The sequence below is a fragment of the Herpailurus yagouaroundi genome, unplaced genomic scaffold (assembly GCF_014898765.1).
Source record: "Herpailurus yagouaroundi ecotype Mexico unplaced genomic scaffold, PumYag 28, whole genome shotgun sequence".
Classification (NCBI taxonomy): Eukaryota; Metazoa; Chordata; class Mammalia; order Carnivora; family Felidae; genus Herpailurus; species Herpailurus yagouaroundi.
The window spans coordinates 128,366,483-128,385,684 of record NW_024412376.1 but is presented as its reverse complement, the minus strand read 5'-3'; the positions used below and the strand labels follow the sequence as shown (position 1 = coordinate 128,385,684).

General features: G+C 41.6%; 1 protein-coding gene across 1 annotated transcript in view; it reads right to left on the bottom strand.

Annotated features, from left to right (window-relative positions):
- The window catches only part of CORIN (corin, serine peptidase), a 262,182-nt gene that overhangs the window by 60,697 nt on the left and 182,283 nt on the right, over positions 1–19,202 (bottom strand). The window contains 4 exon segments of the mRNA XM_040484427.1: positions 4,459–4,566; positions 5,335–5,480; positions 11,595–11,826; positions 18,523–18,630. Coding sequence (XP_040340361.1) covers positions 4,459–4,566; positions 5,335–5,480; positions 11,595–11,826; positions 18,523–18,630 — 594 coding nt within the window.

Sequence of the window (19,202 nt, the reverse complement as noted above, 5' to 3'; positions counted from 1 at the left end):
ACTCTTATGTGGAGCCTGAGAAATTTAACAGAAGACCATGGGGGAGGGGAAGAAAAGAAAAAAGAGGTTAGAGAGGGAGGGAACCAAAGCATAAGAGACTCTTAAAAACTGAGAATAAACTGAGGGTTGATGGGGGGTGGGAGGGAGGGGAGGGTGGGTGATGCGTATTGAGGAGGGCACCTGTTGGGATGAGCACTGGGTGTTGTATGGGAACAACATAAATTTCATATTAATAAAAAAAATCCAAGTCTAGGTCTACACAGAGCACCCCTGACATTTCAGGCTACCTGTCCAAGATGCCAAATGAAATAGCTAGACAGTGAACCAAGTAGCAAAATATCAAAAGAGAAAGCCATTTGTGAGTATCCAACATGATACGGACATAGTGACTCAAACTCTGTTTCGGCCAGTTACAGAGCACAGAGAAAGAGAGGCCTGGAGACTACTATTTGCTAAAAATGCCACGTAAGCCATTCTCTTTGAGAAGTCATAGAAATACTATTAAAGAATCCAAATGGATAGGAAAACAGGTCTTTTGGAAAACTTTAAAAATCAAGCTGTACACCCCACAAATATCAGTCAGAGGCTTTGATTGCAGCACAAAGGGGTTTTGATCCCAAGAAAAGATTATATTTGAAGATTTTATTTTATTTGAGCCCAGTGATTTTTTTTTTTAAGATTTCTTTAAAGGTTTATTCATTTTTCAGAGCCAGAACATGAGGTGGGGAGGGGCAGAGAGAGAGGGAGACACAGAATCTGAAGCAGGCTCCAGGCTCTGAGCTGTCAACACGGCCCGACACAGGGCTTGAACCCACAGACAGTGAGATCATGAACTGAGCTAAAGTCATATGCCTAACCGACTGAGCCACCCAGGCGCCCCATTGAGCCCAGTGATTTTCAATCACTTGAAGATAAACAGGAAGGCACTTAATGACACCTGAGTATTTGTATTGTTGTCAATCTTTCTGCATATGGTGTATATCCTTATACACAGAACAGCGATCAATTAGTAATCGTGATGCTGTATTTATGTCATAAAGGGTTTTATGTCTACAGTATATATAATGAAACTGTTTTAGCTGTATTCCCATTTAACTGCCCCATTGAGAAGACATGCTGCTCACGTCACAGACCAGGTACCACCTGGCTCCTGCTGGTTGGTAGCCCAGCCAAAGCATGGACATAGGCTTAGCAAACTCTAACCTCAGTCTCACGAACTCAAATCTATGCATGAAGGCAAAACCCAGAAATGCAATCCATTGTTATTTCCCTCAGCTCTCTTTTATGCCATCCCTGTTCATTTCTTTGCCCAGATCGTCACCTTTTTCTTCATGGCTTAGATATCAGTGCTTGGAAAAGGTTATGCTGAAAATCAACTTATTTCAAGTTGCTAGTTTAACAGACAGTTCCATCCACATGGCGGACAGTGTTTTCACAGTGTTTCACAGTGTTTTCAACGGTTGTTTACATTAGCAATTACACAACCAAAACAAACTTTAACGGGGCGTCTGGGTGGCTCAGTCGATTGAGCGTGAGACTTGGGCTCAGGCCATGATCTCCTGGTCTGTGAGCTCGAGCCCCGCATCGGGCTCTGGTCTGACAGCTCAGAGCCTGGAGCCTGCTTCGGATTCTGTGTCTCCCTGTCTCTCTGCCCCTCCCCCACTCATGCTCTGTCTCTCTCTGTCAAAAAATAAACAAACATTAAAAAAAATTTTTTTGGAAAAAAAAAAACTATAACAAAAATTTACCACCAGAGCAGATGACACTTCAGAGCAACACTGGTCGTTGCTAAATTCTAACGCATGTACAGGTACCCCCCCTTTTTCGAAAGTTCACATCACACCACTTCGCTTTTAGGAAAAGATCTACATTAGCAACTGTTTTTACTGACCCCGAGCAATCTGAAGAGGATTGTGCCTTTCACGAGAAACAGCGGAAAGGAAAACAGGAAAATAGCTTCAGCGAGTGAAAAAGGAAAAGAGCTTCAGCATTGGTTTTGCCGCCAGGCTTTATGCAGGCAGCGTGCAGGCCGAGCAGCGAGTAGCGCCCCCCAGCTCCTTCCCCGGGAACTACACTCAGCCTCTCAGCGTCAAGCCACGGAAGCTTTGATGTTTCTCTCTCTGCTTTGTCTTGATTTAGCAAGATGTGTGGTGGGTATTTGACAGCGTAAGGGAGGATATTTTTAGGCTCTGGGAATACTCAAAATTTTTTCTACATAAATTAATGGCAATTGCTTCTTCACTTCACCCAATGTTGGCTTAGGAAAGTTTTTATAGGAATGCTGTACTTCCGGATCGCAGGGGAAGTCTGTATTTTAAAAGCATAGTTATAAATGGTGTGCTTCGGCTACCATGTTTTCCTCCTGCAGATTTGCCAAAGAAACACAAAATAAATTTCCAACGCGTCAATTATTTTGTAAATAAATAAATCCTGTTTTGAGAGGAAAACCCTACAGTGTTTTTAGAAGTTCTGGAGGGTCCACAGTGTGTGCCAGTGAATGGTTAATTGTCACGTTATTCAGTAAGCCCGAGCCATTAAGTGCGTTAAGCTTCACAATGGACAGAATAAATCAAAACCACCTGAAGCTTGAGGTGAAACCCGGCCTCACTGGGGCTGGTGTTTGCATTGCTGGATGGTGACATGCATGGCCATGGAACCAGAGGGCCAGACTGAGAAGATGAGAAATGGAAGCTAGGTGGTAGTCCTTCATCGGGCCCTCCTCCACAGGACTTATTTATTTCATTTTAAGTTTCTTATTCTCTCAGAGTAACGGACATGCCCATTCAAGTGTGTACATACATCCCAAAGGGAAATAAATATATGGAAAATTTCTATCATTGGTCACTTTGAAAAACTTAATAAGAGCTTTCTCATAACTGACTACTGTTGGAGCAATTAATATAAATCCGAATGTATTAATTTATCTCCCATTTTTAACTTTCCTTAGCTAGAGCTCTCAGTAGTGCCATCAATATATTGAGTGCTGATAGAGATTCGACAACAGATTGTATCATTCTGGTGTGAATTGACTGCCTTTAATTGAGTGAATAAAGTTTTGATAAAAACTCCTTGCTAAACTAGAAACCTGGCATTTTAGGGTCATTTAAACCCTACAGAGCTTTGAATTTCTTTTTGCAAAACATATTCTAGGACTCAGACCATTTAAAACTAAGTTTTTACATTTCTCAAATATTTAGCCCCCTACTGATAGATTTAGTCCCCTACTTAGATTTAGGTCGAGCCACCCCAGTAGAGTGCCATGTAACCTCTTTAAGTCATCAAAGCTAATCTAGTTTAAATTGCATCTCATAATACCATAACACACTGAAGTCATAGTTTTAGCAAACAAATCCAATAGATTCTCGACAAATGACTTATATAAGGGATATTCAATGAGTTTGGATTTATTTCTCCACATAAAGACCACAAACAAGCAAACAACAGTAGCTTCTCCAAACACTGTATGTTCTTCTCTAAGAGAATTACCCCTGGTCATTGGATCATCATCCTGACAGCCCTAATTATCTAGAAGATGCACTTGTCCATATTTATAACAACTGATAGGATTTCAGTTTATTGCTTGTGACATTTGTCTAGACCAGAAGGACAACATCTACTACAGAAAATTCATTTTGGGAAGCCAGGCAATAGTTCGTATTTCAAAGGCCAAAAGAATAAAATGAATTCAAAAGATGTATTGCCTCGTGTGGTTTAGTGACAGAAAGCGTCAATTCATTCTTAAGCAGAACAAGGTAAATAATCATAGCCAAACTATTCTTTGGATAGCCTTTCAATCATTTTGCTTTATTCTAGAATATTGCTTAGTAAAGAGTATTGCCCGCTTTCTATTGCTTGACACATTCTGAGGTTACAAGTACAGAGGTTTGCAGGGAAATAAAATGGGAATTAGCTTCACTCAAATTACCATTGGCATTTCTGGCCTTTCCACTGGTGACTTTGGAACTCCACGAAGAAACGTCAGAAAGAGTTTTATCCTTTGCCGACAGAGACAAAATCAGAGAGGGCATGGAAACGAATTCCAATTAAATTTGAACGTTGGAGCCTGAACTCTGTCTGTGTACCTTAGATGTCTATTTAGCAACATGGAAATCGTATGCAAAGACACTGTTATTCTGACTTTTAAACAGAGGACAACTGCTTTAACGTTTTTAATCAAAAATAATCCCTTGCATTTGTGAAGTGCTTTTCCTTTTACTAAGGACATATATCAGCAAGGTCATAAACGGAAGTATAATTTAGGGAAAATCAATAGAGTTAACAGGAAAAATACCTACTGAGTCATACCTTGCCATTTGGTAATATTAAAAGTAAATGCATTAGCATTCGATCCTCATCCCTGCCCATGACTATCAGAACAGCTCACATTTTTAAATACAGGCCTTTATCCTAGCCAGGCATTAACGTATATTCCAGAAAAGTGTCATCTCACACGCATACCGCAGTTTTCTTCATCACTGTCATCGTCACAGTCAGCCTGGCCATCACACCTTCTGGAAGCCAGAACACACCGTCCAGAGCCACACTTGAAGTGACTAGGTGAGCATTCTGTTAAAAACAATAAGCCACTTTATTGTCGCTGGACAGAAAACCTGGAAGCATCAACTGATCTATCCATTTACGGGTGGGCTATTGCCAAGGAGCTATTCCTGAAGAGAAGATGGTCTTCCACAAAGCTGAGCCAACCAAAGTTAGCTTGGCTTTCTCTGCTTGCTGATGGGGATCTTTTTCCTTCACCCTTGGCATCGTCTCTCCCATCAGTTGTTTAGCGTCTTTATGCTTTCCAGCAATTAACTACCTTCCCGAATGGACAACCATGTCCATTCCACGGATTGTCAGAGCCTGAAATAGCCCATGGAGCCAATGCTTCTAATGACACCTTGATGTGTCCAATTGTTTCCAGTTCTAATCCTTCCACCAGGTGGGCAGGTCCTGGATTCCCTTTCTCTACCTGATGATCCTATGTTGCCAAGGTCTCTAAAAACTTTAAAGTAACCAAGGCTCGATGTTCACCATTACCTACAGGAACCCTAGTATAAAAGCCACCTATAATGGGCTCTGTGAGTTGAGTATGGTTAAGATAAATACCTGGAATATTACATACATCTCTGCAATTTATTTTTAAAATGAAGACAACGTTTAACAGATCAGCACCACATTCTTCAACAAATCAAGTTCATAGACTCACTCACCCATGCTGCCTGATCGACAACTAAATAGAACACAGCAAGAACAATAACAACCGGGAAACTCAAGAAGGGAGCTGATCTATTCGTCCATGTTAGATACCCGGCGGTAATTGATTTAAAAATTAACCTTCCACATCTTCATCAGGCATTAGGCAAGTTTGGTTGTCTGAATTTTCCTCTGGAAATTGACTGCAATCTGTGTCTTCAGGCCACTGCAGGCCCACGATCCCAAGAACAGACTCACAGTGTTCTTTGGAGTGCTCACACAGTGCTCTGAAAGAGAAAGAAAGAGTAAACATCAGTAACAGAAATAGCTATGTCTGAAATGGTATGTCAGGAATATACGTAGGGTTCTAATACGAGTGTGGGTCTATGTGTGTATCTGGTGTGTGTATATACCAGTATAGATGCACAGATATGTAACAGATATTTGGGAAAACAAAAAGAGTAATACCTCCACAAGGGAAATGCATGCCAGCAACACAATTTCACCAAAAGAAACTTCGTTGCAGAAATAGAAATAAAAGTTTGCTGTGTGTGTTTTTATTGAAATGTATTTCACATATAACATGATGTATATTTAAGGTGTAAAACATGTTGATTTGATAACATTTATATACTACAATGTGATGATAGAACCTCTATCACATCACATAATTACCATTTCTCTTTAGTGGTTGAAAAATTAAGGTCCAGATTCTTAGGAAGCTTGATGATTATAATACAATACTGTTGTCTATATTCGCTATATTGTGCATAAGATCTCCAGGATCTATATATCAACTAGTCGCAAGTTTATGCGCTTGAACAGCATCCAGAACACAGATACCCTTCTGTTCTCTCTTCTGTCTTCCAAGAAGACACATTCTCCAATGCTTTTATTCCAAGTCAGGAAGTTCCCAGCATTGGTTTGGAGAGTCGGCCACCAAGGGTCATGGCATCTATACCATACCCTCAACCGCAGAGTTCTCTCCCTCTGGCGAACAGCCATGGGAGCCATTCCATGTGCCAGCTTGGCTTACCCAAGGCACTGTCATCATCACTTCAACTTGGATCAGTGGTGTTGACAAGTTTGGCACCTCCCCCCAAACCCATCTACACTGAGCTCAAGTTGGCTAAAATAAAATGTGTTCGTTTCTTTTTGAAAGAAAACATACACTAAGCATTGTGCTAGGTGCTTCCATTTGTGTTATCACATTTGTACAAAGCATATATATATGTATATGTATATATATATATTTTTTTTCTCCTCTTGGGGGGGGGGAGAGAGAGAGAGAGAGCACGTGCGTGCCAGTGGGGGAGGGGCAGAGGGAGAGGAAGAGAATCCTAAGCAGCCTCCACGCCCTGTGCCGAACCCTTCTCAGGACTCAGTCTCACAACCATGATCGTGACCTGAGCCAAAATCAAGAGTCCGATGCCCAACCTACTGAGCCACCCAGGCGCCCCTGTACAAAGTGAGGTATCAGCCTGTCTCACAGGAGATTTCTTTACTTCCAGTGGGGGAAGAATGGTCTTGCCTCACCACATTACCAAGAAATGAGTTACATAATTAAAAAAGAAAAAGAAACATAACCAAATTAAGTTTCAGGCAAATTTTTTATTTCCTTTCAAATGTATTATTTATTTTCAGAAGTTTTCAACTTTAAACTATTAATTTCAACAAAGGTCTTGGTCTCTCCCTCAATAAAATGGGGCAGGCCTTCTAGAAGGGTCAGCTTCAGTCTGGCCAGAAACTGGTAGGGAAAGGTTGACAATAGAATGGGGGAACATTTCAGAGAAAACCCTGTCTACATTTACTCTTGCACAAGGCAGAGCATAATTTAATGCTGGTTTAGCCTCAGAATTTGGGGCAACAACAGAGCCATGGCATTTCCACATTAGTTTTGCAAAAATGGGAAATTCAATAGTGTTCAATAACCCTCTGTTAGACTGAAGAGTGTTATTGTAGATTTATAAAAAATGTATATGACTTAATTGCTGCGAATTTAAATTAGCCATAAGATACCTAATTACATGGAACATTGTCTAGTGCCTGACTCTACCACTTCCTATTTTTTCCATAAAATGGAAATAACACAAGAATACATTAAAATAAAACAATAGTAGTGCAATAAGACAATACAATCAAAATAAGACAATGCAGCCACAGGCAGCAGCCTTGATGGTAGGGCCCTCTCTCAGGACATTTTGAGAAGGAGACAGCAGTAGTACCCTAACATATTTTTTTTTTAATTTTTTTTTATTTATTTATTTTTTCAACGTTTATTTATTTTTGGGACAGAGAGAGACAGAGCATGTACAGGGGAGGGGCAGAGAGAGAGGGAGACACAGAATCGGAAACAGGCTCCAGGCTCTGAGCCATCAGCCCAGAGCCCGACGCGGGGCTCGAACTCACGGACCGCGAGATCGTGACCTGGCTGAAGTCGGACGCTTAACCGACTGCGCCACCCAGGCGCCCCTACCCTAACATATTTAACACGTTGTAAGGGCTCGAAAATGTTAAGTTTTTCAGGCTCAAAAGATTTTTTTAAGAATTAAAATGTTAATTTTTAATATTTAGTATTTTTAATATTTATTCATTTTTGAGAGAGAGAGGGAGACAGAGGGTGCGTGGAGGTGGGGCAGAGAGAGAGGGAGACATGGAATCTGAAGCAGGTTCCAGGCTCCGAGCTGTCAGCACAGAGCCTGATGGGGTGGGGGTGGGGCTCAAATCTACAAATCCTAAGATCATGACCTGAGCGGAAGTCCTGACACTTCACTGATGAGCCACCCAGGTCCCCTTTAAAGACTTTTTTTAATGTTTACTTTGGAAAGAGAGAGAGAGAAGGAGTGCATGCATGCGTAGAAGGGGAGGGGTAGAGAGAGAGGGGGACAGAGGATCCCAAACAGGCTCCGCACTGACAGCAAAGAGCCTGATGAGGGACTGGAACCCACGAATGGTGAGATTATTATCTGAGCCGAGGTCAGACACTTAACTGACTGAGCCACCCAGGTGCCCCTTAAAATTTTATTTTTGAATTATGAGTCAGGGGGCGCCTGGGTAGCTCAGTCAGTTAAGCGTCTGACCTTGGCTCAGGTCATGATCTCATAGTTCATGGGTTCGAGCCCTGCATCAGGCTGACTGCTGTCAGTCAGTCAGTGCAGAGCCTGGAGCCTGCTTCCGACTCTATGTCTCCCTCTCCCTGCCCCTCCCCTACTCGCTCTCTCTCTCTCTCTCTCAGAAATAAATAAACGTTAAAAAATTTTTTCATGAAATTTTAAGATCAATAAACAAGATTGGCAAAAGCAACGTTGCTTCATGAACATATCAGTATATTATTCTTGAATGAATATAAAAAACTCTTACGAACAAATAACCAAAATGCAAAAGTCATTTTGAAAGCCACTGAAAATGACAGATGTAGATACGAGAAACAGAAAAAAAGTGTCTGAAGAAAGTTCACTAAAATGTAGATTGAATAACATTTCAGTCTCATCTTGGGCGTTTTAATATGAAACATAAGCCCTGAAATTATAAATCATATGTGCATGTTAATTTGTTCCAGAGAATACTTCATTAGGGACATTTTTTATACATATGAAAAGAAAATCAAGGCAAACATTTTTTTTTTAACGTTTATTTATTTTTGAGACAGAGAGAGACAAGAGCATGAATGGGGGAGGGTCAGAGAGAGAGAGAGGGAGACACAGAATCCGAAACAGGCTCCAGGCTCTGAGCTGTCAGCACAGAGCCCGACACGGGGCTCGAACTCATGGACTGCACGGACTGCGAGATCACGACCTGAGCCGAAGTCGGACGCTCAACCGACTGAGCCACCCAGGGGCCCCAAGGGCAAACATTTTTAACGTATCATCAGAAGTGATTATTCACTATCCTTGACCTTGCTTAGCAAAAGTGGAATAAAATTGAGAAATAAATTTTTCACATAAAATGGGTAGATGTTTTGTTAGCAATACTTTAAAAGGCATTTTCCAGAAGTTTCCAGAATTATGTCTGCACAAGGCAACATTAACTTTTACTCTGGTTATCTAGTTCCCCAACTTATTTTGAAATTTTATTGCTTCCTGTCCTCTATAGATGCCCCCTCCTTGTCATCGCTTGATATTGGGTATTTAACTTATTGTTTTCCCATCTGTCCACTATATTGATATCACTGCTTTTTCTTAAAGCTCTAAGCGACTTCTGATCCCAGCATAGAGCTTCCGTAGTTACCGCTCACATTTGGACAAGCACATCTGTATATTCACCCCTGATGGAAAACAGTGCGAGGAGTGCAGTGGCCCGCCTGTGTGACCACCTCTTGGAAGGGCGCCATCTCTGACTACGTCACAACCTACGGCACAGGACAGGAACTGCCTGCCACCAGACAGTAGTGTTCCTCTCCTGCCATCAGAGCTGGTGTTCATCAGATCTGCCAGTCAGAAGGTGCCACCCTGATGCACGTTCATTTACTCTCCCAGTGACCCTACCCAACAACCTCCTCTCTTGATTTCACAGACAGGAGTAGAAGAGCCAACGCTGAGAGAGGGGGGAATCTGTCCCCGGCCACGGGGCAGCGAAGGAGAGCCAGGACCTGGCCCAGACAGTGGACTCCGGAGTAGTGCTCTTACCCCGAAGTGGGGTATCGCTCATTCTCAATCCAAGCCGCAAGCTTGAAATTCTGCCCCTTATTTCATCCCAGCAAGCAGGAAAACGTCAGCAACGTGCGTCCCTTGTCCAACCTTCAGGCCACTCCTTATGTAATGTCCCTACCTTTTTTTTTTTTAATTTTTATTTATTTTTGAGAGAGTGCAAGCAGGGGAGGGGCAGAGAGAGGAACGGAGGATCCGAAGCAGGCTCTGCGCTGATAGCAGTGAGCCCGACGTGAGGCTTGAACTCACAAATCGCGAGATCATCATGTTCCACTGACTGTGCCATCCGGGTGCCCCTATGTCTCTAACTTTTGAGTGCTATCAGGAGGCCGCATTTTGCTTATTTACTTTTAATATAACTTATTGTCAAGTTAGCTAACATACAGTGCACACACTGTGCTCTTGGTTTCGGGGGTAGATTCCCGTGATTCATCGCTTATATACAACACCCAGTGCTCATCCCAACAAGTACCCTCCTCAATGCCCATCACCCATTCTCCCCACTCCCTTAGCACCTCCCCCCAATCAACCCTCAGTTTGTTCTTGGTATTTAAGAGTCTCTAATGGTCTGCCTCCCTCACACTCAGTTTGTAACTATTTTTCCCCCTTTCCCTCCCCCACGGTCTTCTTTTCAGTTTCTCAAGTTCCACATATGAGTGAAAACTTTTGATATCTGTCTTTCTCCAACTGACTTATTTCACTTACATAATACTCTCCACTTCCACCCACATTGTTGCAAATGGCCAGATTTCATTCTTTCTCATTGCCAAATAGTATTCCATTGTATACATAAACCACATCTACTTTATCCATTCAAGGGTTGATGAACACTTGGGCTCTTTCCATGATTTGGCTATTGTTGCAAACGCTGCTGTAAACATTGGGGTACATGTGAGGAGGCAGCATTTTATTTTATTTATTTTATTTTATTTTCTTAAATGTTTATTTATTTTTGAGAGAGACACAGAGCACGAGCAGGGGAGGGGCAGAGAGAGAGGGAGATACAGAATCCGAAGCAGGCTCCAGGCTCCAAGCTGCCAGCACAGAGCCCGACGCGGGTCTCAAACCCACTGACTGCGAGATCTTGACCTGAGCCAAAGTTGGACACTTAACCGACTGAGCCACCCAGGCGCCCTAGGAGGCAGCATTTTATTTTATTTTATTTTTAATTTTTTTTAAACGTTTATTTATTTTTGAGACAGAGAGAGAGAGAGAGAGAGAGCATGAACAGGGGAGGGGCAGAGAGAGAGGGAGACACAGAATCCGAAACAGGTTCCAGGCTCTGAGTGGTCAGCACAGAGCCCGATGCGGGGCTGGAACTCACGGACCGTGAGATCATGACCTGAGCCGAAGTCGGACGCTTAACCGACAGAGCCACCCAGGCGCCCTGGAGGCAGCATTTTAAATACATCCACGTTGCCAGAGAAAAAGACAGATACACTCCATCTTCTGTTAACTCACATTTTAGAACACTTCTTGATCCACCAAAATGAAACGTGGATGATCTTATTGGATTAAAGTCTGTGAACTACTATCAAAGGTAGTTCATGCCTCTGCTGTGTGGTACTTCAGCAGTTACTTCTTACTCAAATATTCATTTTAGAATTCCTACTTCTTTACCATTTAAATGTATAATTTGTTAAATACAGAGCTCCTTAGCAACATGGACTTTGTCTAAACTCAAACTTAGTCTCTGCTCCCTTGGTTCTCCCTGAGGGGAAGTGAGGGTGCTTGGGGGAGACCCCACTGTGTTACCTGCAAGGTGGAATACGCTGGCTTGTGTTCACATCACACTTTGGTACCAAGATGGTGCAAGCAAAGAACATGAGGTATTTGTAACAGTTGGTTTGAACAAGTGCAGGGAAAAGAGAGGACTCCCAGCTGATGGAGGCTTCTTTTTGAGTCCTGTGGCCAAGGTAATTTGGATAATTTGTATGGTTGTAGGGCAAATTCATGCAGAGTTCCAACGTAATTGGTTCACATTGACCTAACAAGAAAACAAAACACACATTTAGGTATGTATCTATATATCTATGTCTACATCTATACCTATAGTAAATTTCATATGTAAAACAATTTCTTAAAAACTTACAAAATTGAAATATATCTTACCTTCTTTTTTTTTTTAATATTTTTTTAACGTTTATTTATTTTTGAGACAGAGAGAGACAGAGCATGAACGGGGGAGGGTCAGAGAGAGGGAGACACAGAATCCGAAACAGGCTCCAGGCTCTGAGCTGTCAGCACAGAGCCCGACGCGGGGCTCGAACTCACGGACCGCGAGATCGTGACCTGGCTGAAGTCAGACGCTTAACCGACTGAGCCACCCTGGCGCCCCAAAGTGACATTCTTTTAGGTTTCCTTTTAACCATTTTGTCTTCTGATTTATTACTTCCTTTTTTGTTTTGTCTTTAAGTAGATTTCATGACCAGTGCAGAGCCCTACGTGGGGCTTGAACTCATGACCCTGAGATTCCAAACCTGAACTGAGATCTGTAAGATCAAGACTTGAGCTGAGATCAAGCGTTGGACGCTTCACCAACTGAGCCACCCAGCACCAAAGTGTAACGCTGTAAAGTTGGCATGAGAATGAATACAGGGTGGAGAGAAGAGAAAGACACAGAGGAGGTGTGGGGCTGGTTCAGTTTATCATGTCCATAGATTTATAAAGAGGGGTAACATTAAATATTTGGATTTCATATTACAAAAAAATGAATATTCCTCATAACAATAAAAACAACGCAAGATGTGTAAACAAAAAGTTCATGGTCTCCCTGCCCTCCTTCCTCTCACTGACCCTCAAAGCCAACAGACTGGGTTTGAGCCTTCCATGCCTTTCACTGGCTCGTACAAGCAGTTACATACAAGCATTTACATACAGGCATTTACATACAGCATTTACATACATGCATTTACATACAAGCATTTACATAGAAGCATTTACACACATAGAAGGAGGTTGCTTGCTTGCTTCTGCCAGAGTGGAATTATACCATTCCTATGATTCCTCAATTCACTTTTGTTGCTTAATTATTAGTCATGACCATCATATAAGTCAGTAGATGCAACTCTAACCATATTTTTCCTAATTTCTTTAGTGTAATTTTACTAAAATGGGATGACTCACATGAATTTTTGATGCAGTCTTTTTTTTTTCTTGTGTAAACCTTTCTAGCTTTTCCTCTACCGCCCTATCAAGTTTTAACTTTTTATTGATGTATTTTATTATATGACTAGCAGACCTATCACATGGATATTTTTTTCTTTTCGATATATGGAAACTATATCGCTAATGATTTGAGATGAGATAGAAGCTTTCAGTGTTTCCAAGCCAAGGAAGATGAAAGGATGAAGTTGTGATCATACATTATTCTGGAGACCTCTACTGAACGTGTTAAGGGCGACCGAATCTTGTTAAGGAATTCTCCATAGAGTGCTAAGCAACATAAACTCTCAAAATATCTATCAACCTCACATTCTATGATTTACAGCATCAATAAGCTTTTTTATCTTAAGGATTATTCACTCACTCACTAGTTTGATTTACGACAGCCACTAGAGGGCAGTCGTGTCACAAACGTGAAGACGTTTAATCCTGCAGGACTGTTTCGAGTTTGATGCCGTGCTCATTAGCACATTTTCCTGACCATAGATGAGATTTAATAAATATCTGTTGAAAAAAAAATTGATCCTAATTGAATCTTAATGATATCCCACTTTTCAAAGTCTGAAAACATGTTTGTTAAATTCAACCTAAAGAGGGGATTGTTAACTAAATGATGTTACATCCTTGCCACGATGAAGCCATTGGAAATCGTGTATTTTTTTAATGTTTATTTTTGAGAGAGAGAGAGAGAGAGACAGAGTGGGGGCGGGGAGGGGCAGACACACAATCTGAAGCCGCCTCCAGGCTCTGAGCTGTCAGCACAGAGCCTGATGCAGGGCTCAAACTCACGAACTGAGATCGTGACTTGAGTGAAGTGAACCGTGTAACTGACTGAGCCACCGAGGCGCCCATGGAAATCATGTATTAAATGGTCATTTACATGAGAAAAATGGCACTTTCAACGTCTACTGGCATATACAATATTCTAAGATTCATCTTTGCCTCAAACTCTATATTTATTTTTATCATTATTTTTAGTGGTTTGATGAGTTTTATAAGGTGAACATCCCTGTACCTACCACCCAAATCAAGAAACTGAACTTTGCCAGACATCCCAGATGACCCTCCATATACCCTATCTTCTATCAAGCTTCTTTCTTCGCAGAGTAGCAACTGAGTTCATAGTTGTCACCTTAGTCTTCTTACAGTTTTATTACCTAAGTGTGCACTTCACCCTAAATACTAGAGTTAAGCCTTGCCCATTTTTTAAAACTTGTTTTGTCTTCCCCTCCATCCTTTAATTTTGTTCAAATTTTTTAAATATTTTTTTTTTTATTTTGAGAGAAGAGAGAGTGTGCACTGGTGAGCAGGGAAGGGACAGAGGAAGGAGAGAGAGAGAGAGAGAGAGAGAGAGAGAGAGAGAGAGAATCCCAAGCAGGCTCCATGCTCAGCACAAGATGAGATCACAATTGTGAGATCACAACCTGAGCTGAAATCAAGAGTCAGATGCTTAATCGACTGACCCATCTGGATGCCCATCCTTTATTTTTAATTAAAGTTTAACTATGGAAGAACCCAGAGATTTGAACTGTAGAGTGTCCCAGAGTTTGACTTTGCTGACTACTCAGTCCTGGTGAAGTTAAATATATTCCTCTGCTACTCTTATTTCCAGAACATGGGCAGCTGAATGCAGAGGGCTGATGAGGCTTCATCCCTTAGGTAAGGCTATAGGTGCTATGGTGTTCTTTCATCAGAAGGCAAAGTAAAACTGATTTCTCTCCTTTTGTGATGTCAGCAGCTGTAGATGCTCAATGCCTTGACCCATTAATTCACTGATTAATGTTACCAAATGGCAACCAATCAGTGTCACTAAATGGTAATATTCTAATTTAATCATTTAGTTTTCACTCATTAGTTGAGAATACTTTTAGGAAGACACCATTCCTCTCATCTACCATTTGCTCCCAAGGACTAAAGTCCTTAACCCTTACGGTGTTTGGTTTCTTTACCACATCCCTATACTATCTGTTCCTTCCAACTGGAGGTTGCAAAGACAGGACAGTAAATTGGGAGGTCAGTAGGAAGCTATGTAAAGAACAAAGCGGCCCATTGCCTCTTCAGCATTGGAGGGGAAAAAATGCATGAGTAAACATGTAGAAGTAACAGTTGATGGAACACTATGGGGGAACCTGAGAGTCCCTGGGGTATGACAGTCATACCTGGCTTCATACAGCCATGTTGCTCATGGGCACAGAGAGTGGGGGGAAGGACACATGCCCAGGAGCTGCTCTTTCCACAGGGTTCCCCGGCTGTCTGGATTGCACACCGCCATGTGGAAGTGAGGATTAGTATCCCACACCCTGCTCCTACCCCCTAAGGCAAGGATGTGTCTGTATTTTGCCTCAAGGAGGTGTTAAAGATTTGGGATTGTGAGTGGATGTGGGAATACTGTGATACTTCAAGCCTTTCAGTAAACAATATCATCAGAGATGTGGGTTTTAGGGTTTTTTTTTTTAACCGTAGGTATTTCTGGGAGTCTGAGATAAGCCATGGACTTCTCCACTGAAAACTTTGAAAACTATGAAGACTTTTTTATATTCCGTTTCGGGGATGTCCCATACCCTTGCAGCCTAGCCATGGACAAACCACTAAGCTAATAATTCTCAACCTTGGCTGCCTATTGGAGTCACCAGGAAATTTTAAAAATACTGATGCCCGGGTCCCAGTGAGTATATCTTCAGAGACCATTAGTAAGTTATATATTATGGGATAGCAAGAACAAGTGTCTTCAAGAACCAGAACCCCAGCAACTCCAGTAACAGGCTGACTCCATCAGACAGAATATCCACATTCTTCAAACTCATACTTCCATTAGTATGGAGCTAGAGAAAGACAGTGCTGTGTAGTTGTGCCTCAGAATCTAGGTAACGATAGTCTCTCTAGCGGTAAAGATCTTCAAATAATTAATCACATATTCAAATGCATGACGTTTTCTGAGAGAAGATGCTCCTTGACCAACTTTACAGACATACCACTATGAAGTTCTTTGAAAAATGAGAAAAAAAACATCTTTACTTTCTTTTTAAAAAATTTTTTTAACGTTTATTTATTTTTGAGACAGAGAGAGACAGAGCATGAGTGGGGGAGGGGCAGAGAGAGAGGGAGACCCAGAATCGGAAGCAGGCTCCAGGCTCTGAGCCATCAGCCCAGAGCCCAATGCGGGGCTTGAACTCACGGACCGCAGGATCGTGACCTGAGCCGGAGTCGGACGCTTAACCGACTGAGCCACCCAGGCGCCCCAAAACATCTTTACTTTCAATTGGAAGTTTGAAAAATGAGAAAAAACATCTTTACTTTCAATTGGAAGTTAGGGATATAAACTATTTTTAATAACAGAGAAGGAGTGAGGGACCAATGACCAGGCCAGTGCCTGGAACTCAGAAGAGGGGATGATCAAATGTCTGCTGAATATATATGGAAGAACCTGGCAAGAATATTTGTGGTGAGTGAGGAAGCTGATGAGACAGTGAAGTGCTAAGGACATTGTTTGAGTGTATTTAAGGAACATAAAGAGAAGGGTGCCTGGGTGACTCAGGCGTCCCTGAGTTAAGCGTCCCTTGATTTTAATTCTGGTCATGATCTCACAGTTCATGGGATCAAGCCCCACCTCGGGCTCCACACTAACAGCACAGAGCCTGCTTGGGATTCTCTCTCTCCCTTTTTCTCTCTGCTCCTCCCCCGCACTTGCTCTCTCTCTCTCTCTCTCTCTCTCTCAAAAAAATAATAAATAAGCATTCAAAAAAGAACATAAAGATAAAACTCACACAGTATACCTGAGTGGAAAGATGGCACTATGTTCCCCCATACTGAAAAGTTGTCTCCAGGAAGGCAGAAATCATGTCACCCTTCTTCACCATTAAAGTGCCTGGTGCCCATCCCAGAGCCTGGAACATTGTCTGCACGCTATAAATACCAGTAGGCTATGAGCCAGAGTTATCTAGTGCCCTTCTTTCCACTTCTCTTTTTGACAGGTGTAACATATTTTTAAATTTTATATTTTGACATATTTCAAAAGTGGAGAAAATAAGACAACATACGCTCAATTCCTCCCCACCCAAATTTGACACAGGCTCACAGTGCCCTTTCAACTTTTTTTGAATCTAACACAAAGTGCCATTCCATGTCGGACAACCCCCAAAACCAATAATAAACACATATCTTTGAGGTGACACTGTCATTGTTTAAAATTACTTACGCCAAGCTAAAGGTGTAGTAAAGAAACAATTGTGAAAAAGTTCCAGAGCAGATTGGGAGATAAAGCAACGTGAAATGGACCCAGCACATACATATACATATACATACACATATACATATACATATACATATACATATACATATACATATACGGATACAGATACAGATACATACATGCATATGAACACACACTTATTTACATCAGTTTAGAGTGAGGAAAATGGCAGTATGTCTTCATGGTTACATTAATATCTATCTCAACCGTTCTCTCATATGGAAATGGAAATGGAAAAGGCTTGGGGGTTGTGCTTTTCCCCAAACAGGTATTAAGTGCTCATGAAAATAAACAAAAACTCCTCAGTCTGGGTTTTTCACTGGCTGCCTCCCTCACATCCCTGTGGGTACAGGAGCAGCCCCTATAAGCTCTACAGTGACGCAGAAAGGTCACTGCGTAAAACTAGAACCTGAACTTTTCAGCCTTTCATCTGGGAGATAACCTTTATACTTTCTTGTAAACGAACAGCTGACAGACCTGCTTCTAAACCTCAAGCCCCAAGCTGAAGATGAGGCCACAAGTTGATTATAAAAAGTGAAAAAAGCAGAATATGAAAGCGGAGCCCACAAATAAGAGTTCGTTACTAGAAATCAGAGTCTTTTGGGGTTTTCTGATTCATTTTCAATTTCCCACGAGAGTCTATACAGCCGTCTGCAATCCCTGCCCCTTCTCTCTTCCCCAGGAGTTCCCTCTCCTGAAAGCTTCTTTTGAGAAAGCCACCTGTTTCCACCATTTGCCACCAAAACAAATTTACATAACAGCCTCAAGATCATTACAGGGCAGCAAAGTTCCCGGAAAGGTGAGAATACATCTTATTAGGAGAACAGACCCGCCACGGTTTTAGGTGGCTGTTTAGATGAACTTCACATTCCCTTCTTGGATAAAGTTTCTATTTTTGAAGCTGTGCTTTCAAACGGAAGAAAGATAGCATCTGCCCATAGATGGAGCCAAGAACGTAATATATAGGAGCTGATGTTGAATCGAAAATAATGGTAATGATATTAAGCAAGGTGGATTTATAGGCCGTTCACAATGACACATTTGTTTCTGATTTAAGTTAACTAAGACCATTTTGTTTCTTTTCCGCTACCACATGCAGCCTTTAAAAAAGAAATATGTATATAAATGTACACACACACACACACACACACACACACACACACACATTTGGAGGGATTCCAGATTTCAACATTTTAATGTCAATTCAGAAGAAAACAGCCAAAGGCACATCCTGACATGATGATCGCATTTGTCAGCTGCTGTACTTACTACAGTTATTTAGACTGTTGTTCAGGTCACAAAGGGAGCTACCGCCACATGAATCAAGGCAGGAATTGTAGAGGCATCTTTGGTCGCCTTCTTGACATGGAGTCTGACCTACAAGGGGGGGAAAAGGCACATTTGCTTTCATCATCTGTAAAGTCCTGACACTGGGATAGAAAGTATCAAGAACGTCTGGTGGAGCGGAGGAATGACACAACTTTAATTCCCTTCCAATTTCTCCAAAAATATTGAACACATGTTAAATATGTAACTTTCTGGATTAATTGTCCTGGCAACTAAATACAACACTGTTAGTCCAAAAAGGATTCTGTAGGAATGAAGAAATAAGAGGCAACCTAGCCTACAAAACAGGTGGTTGGTACTTTTAACGGGGGGAAAAAGGTGTTTTATGTTTACATGGGTGAATAAACTTGATTACAGAATAAAATTTAGATGGTTGGAGAGAAAGTCCAAGATAATGATCTTGGAATTTTGAGTATCAAATGATATTATTTTAAGGACTCATTTGCACCCAACTCTATTCTTCCCTGTAAGGAAAATGCTTTCCCTAAAAATAAATAGGGCATCAACACCAATACAGTAAGGATACTTTATCACGGTGCAAATCTTATGCAGCTGCTATCCATATTTTCTATATGTCCTTGGAAAGTATCACTGGCCTAGCT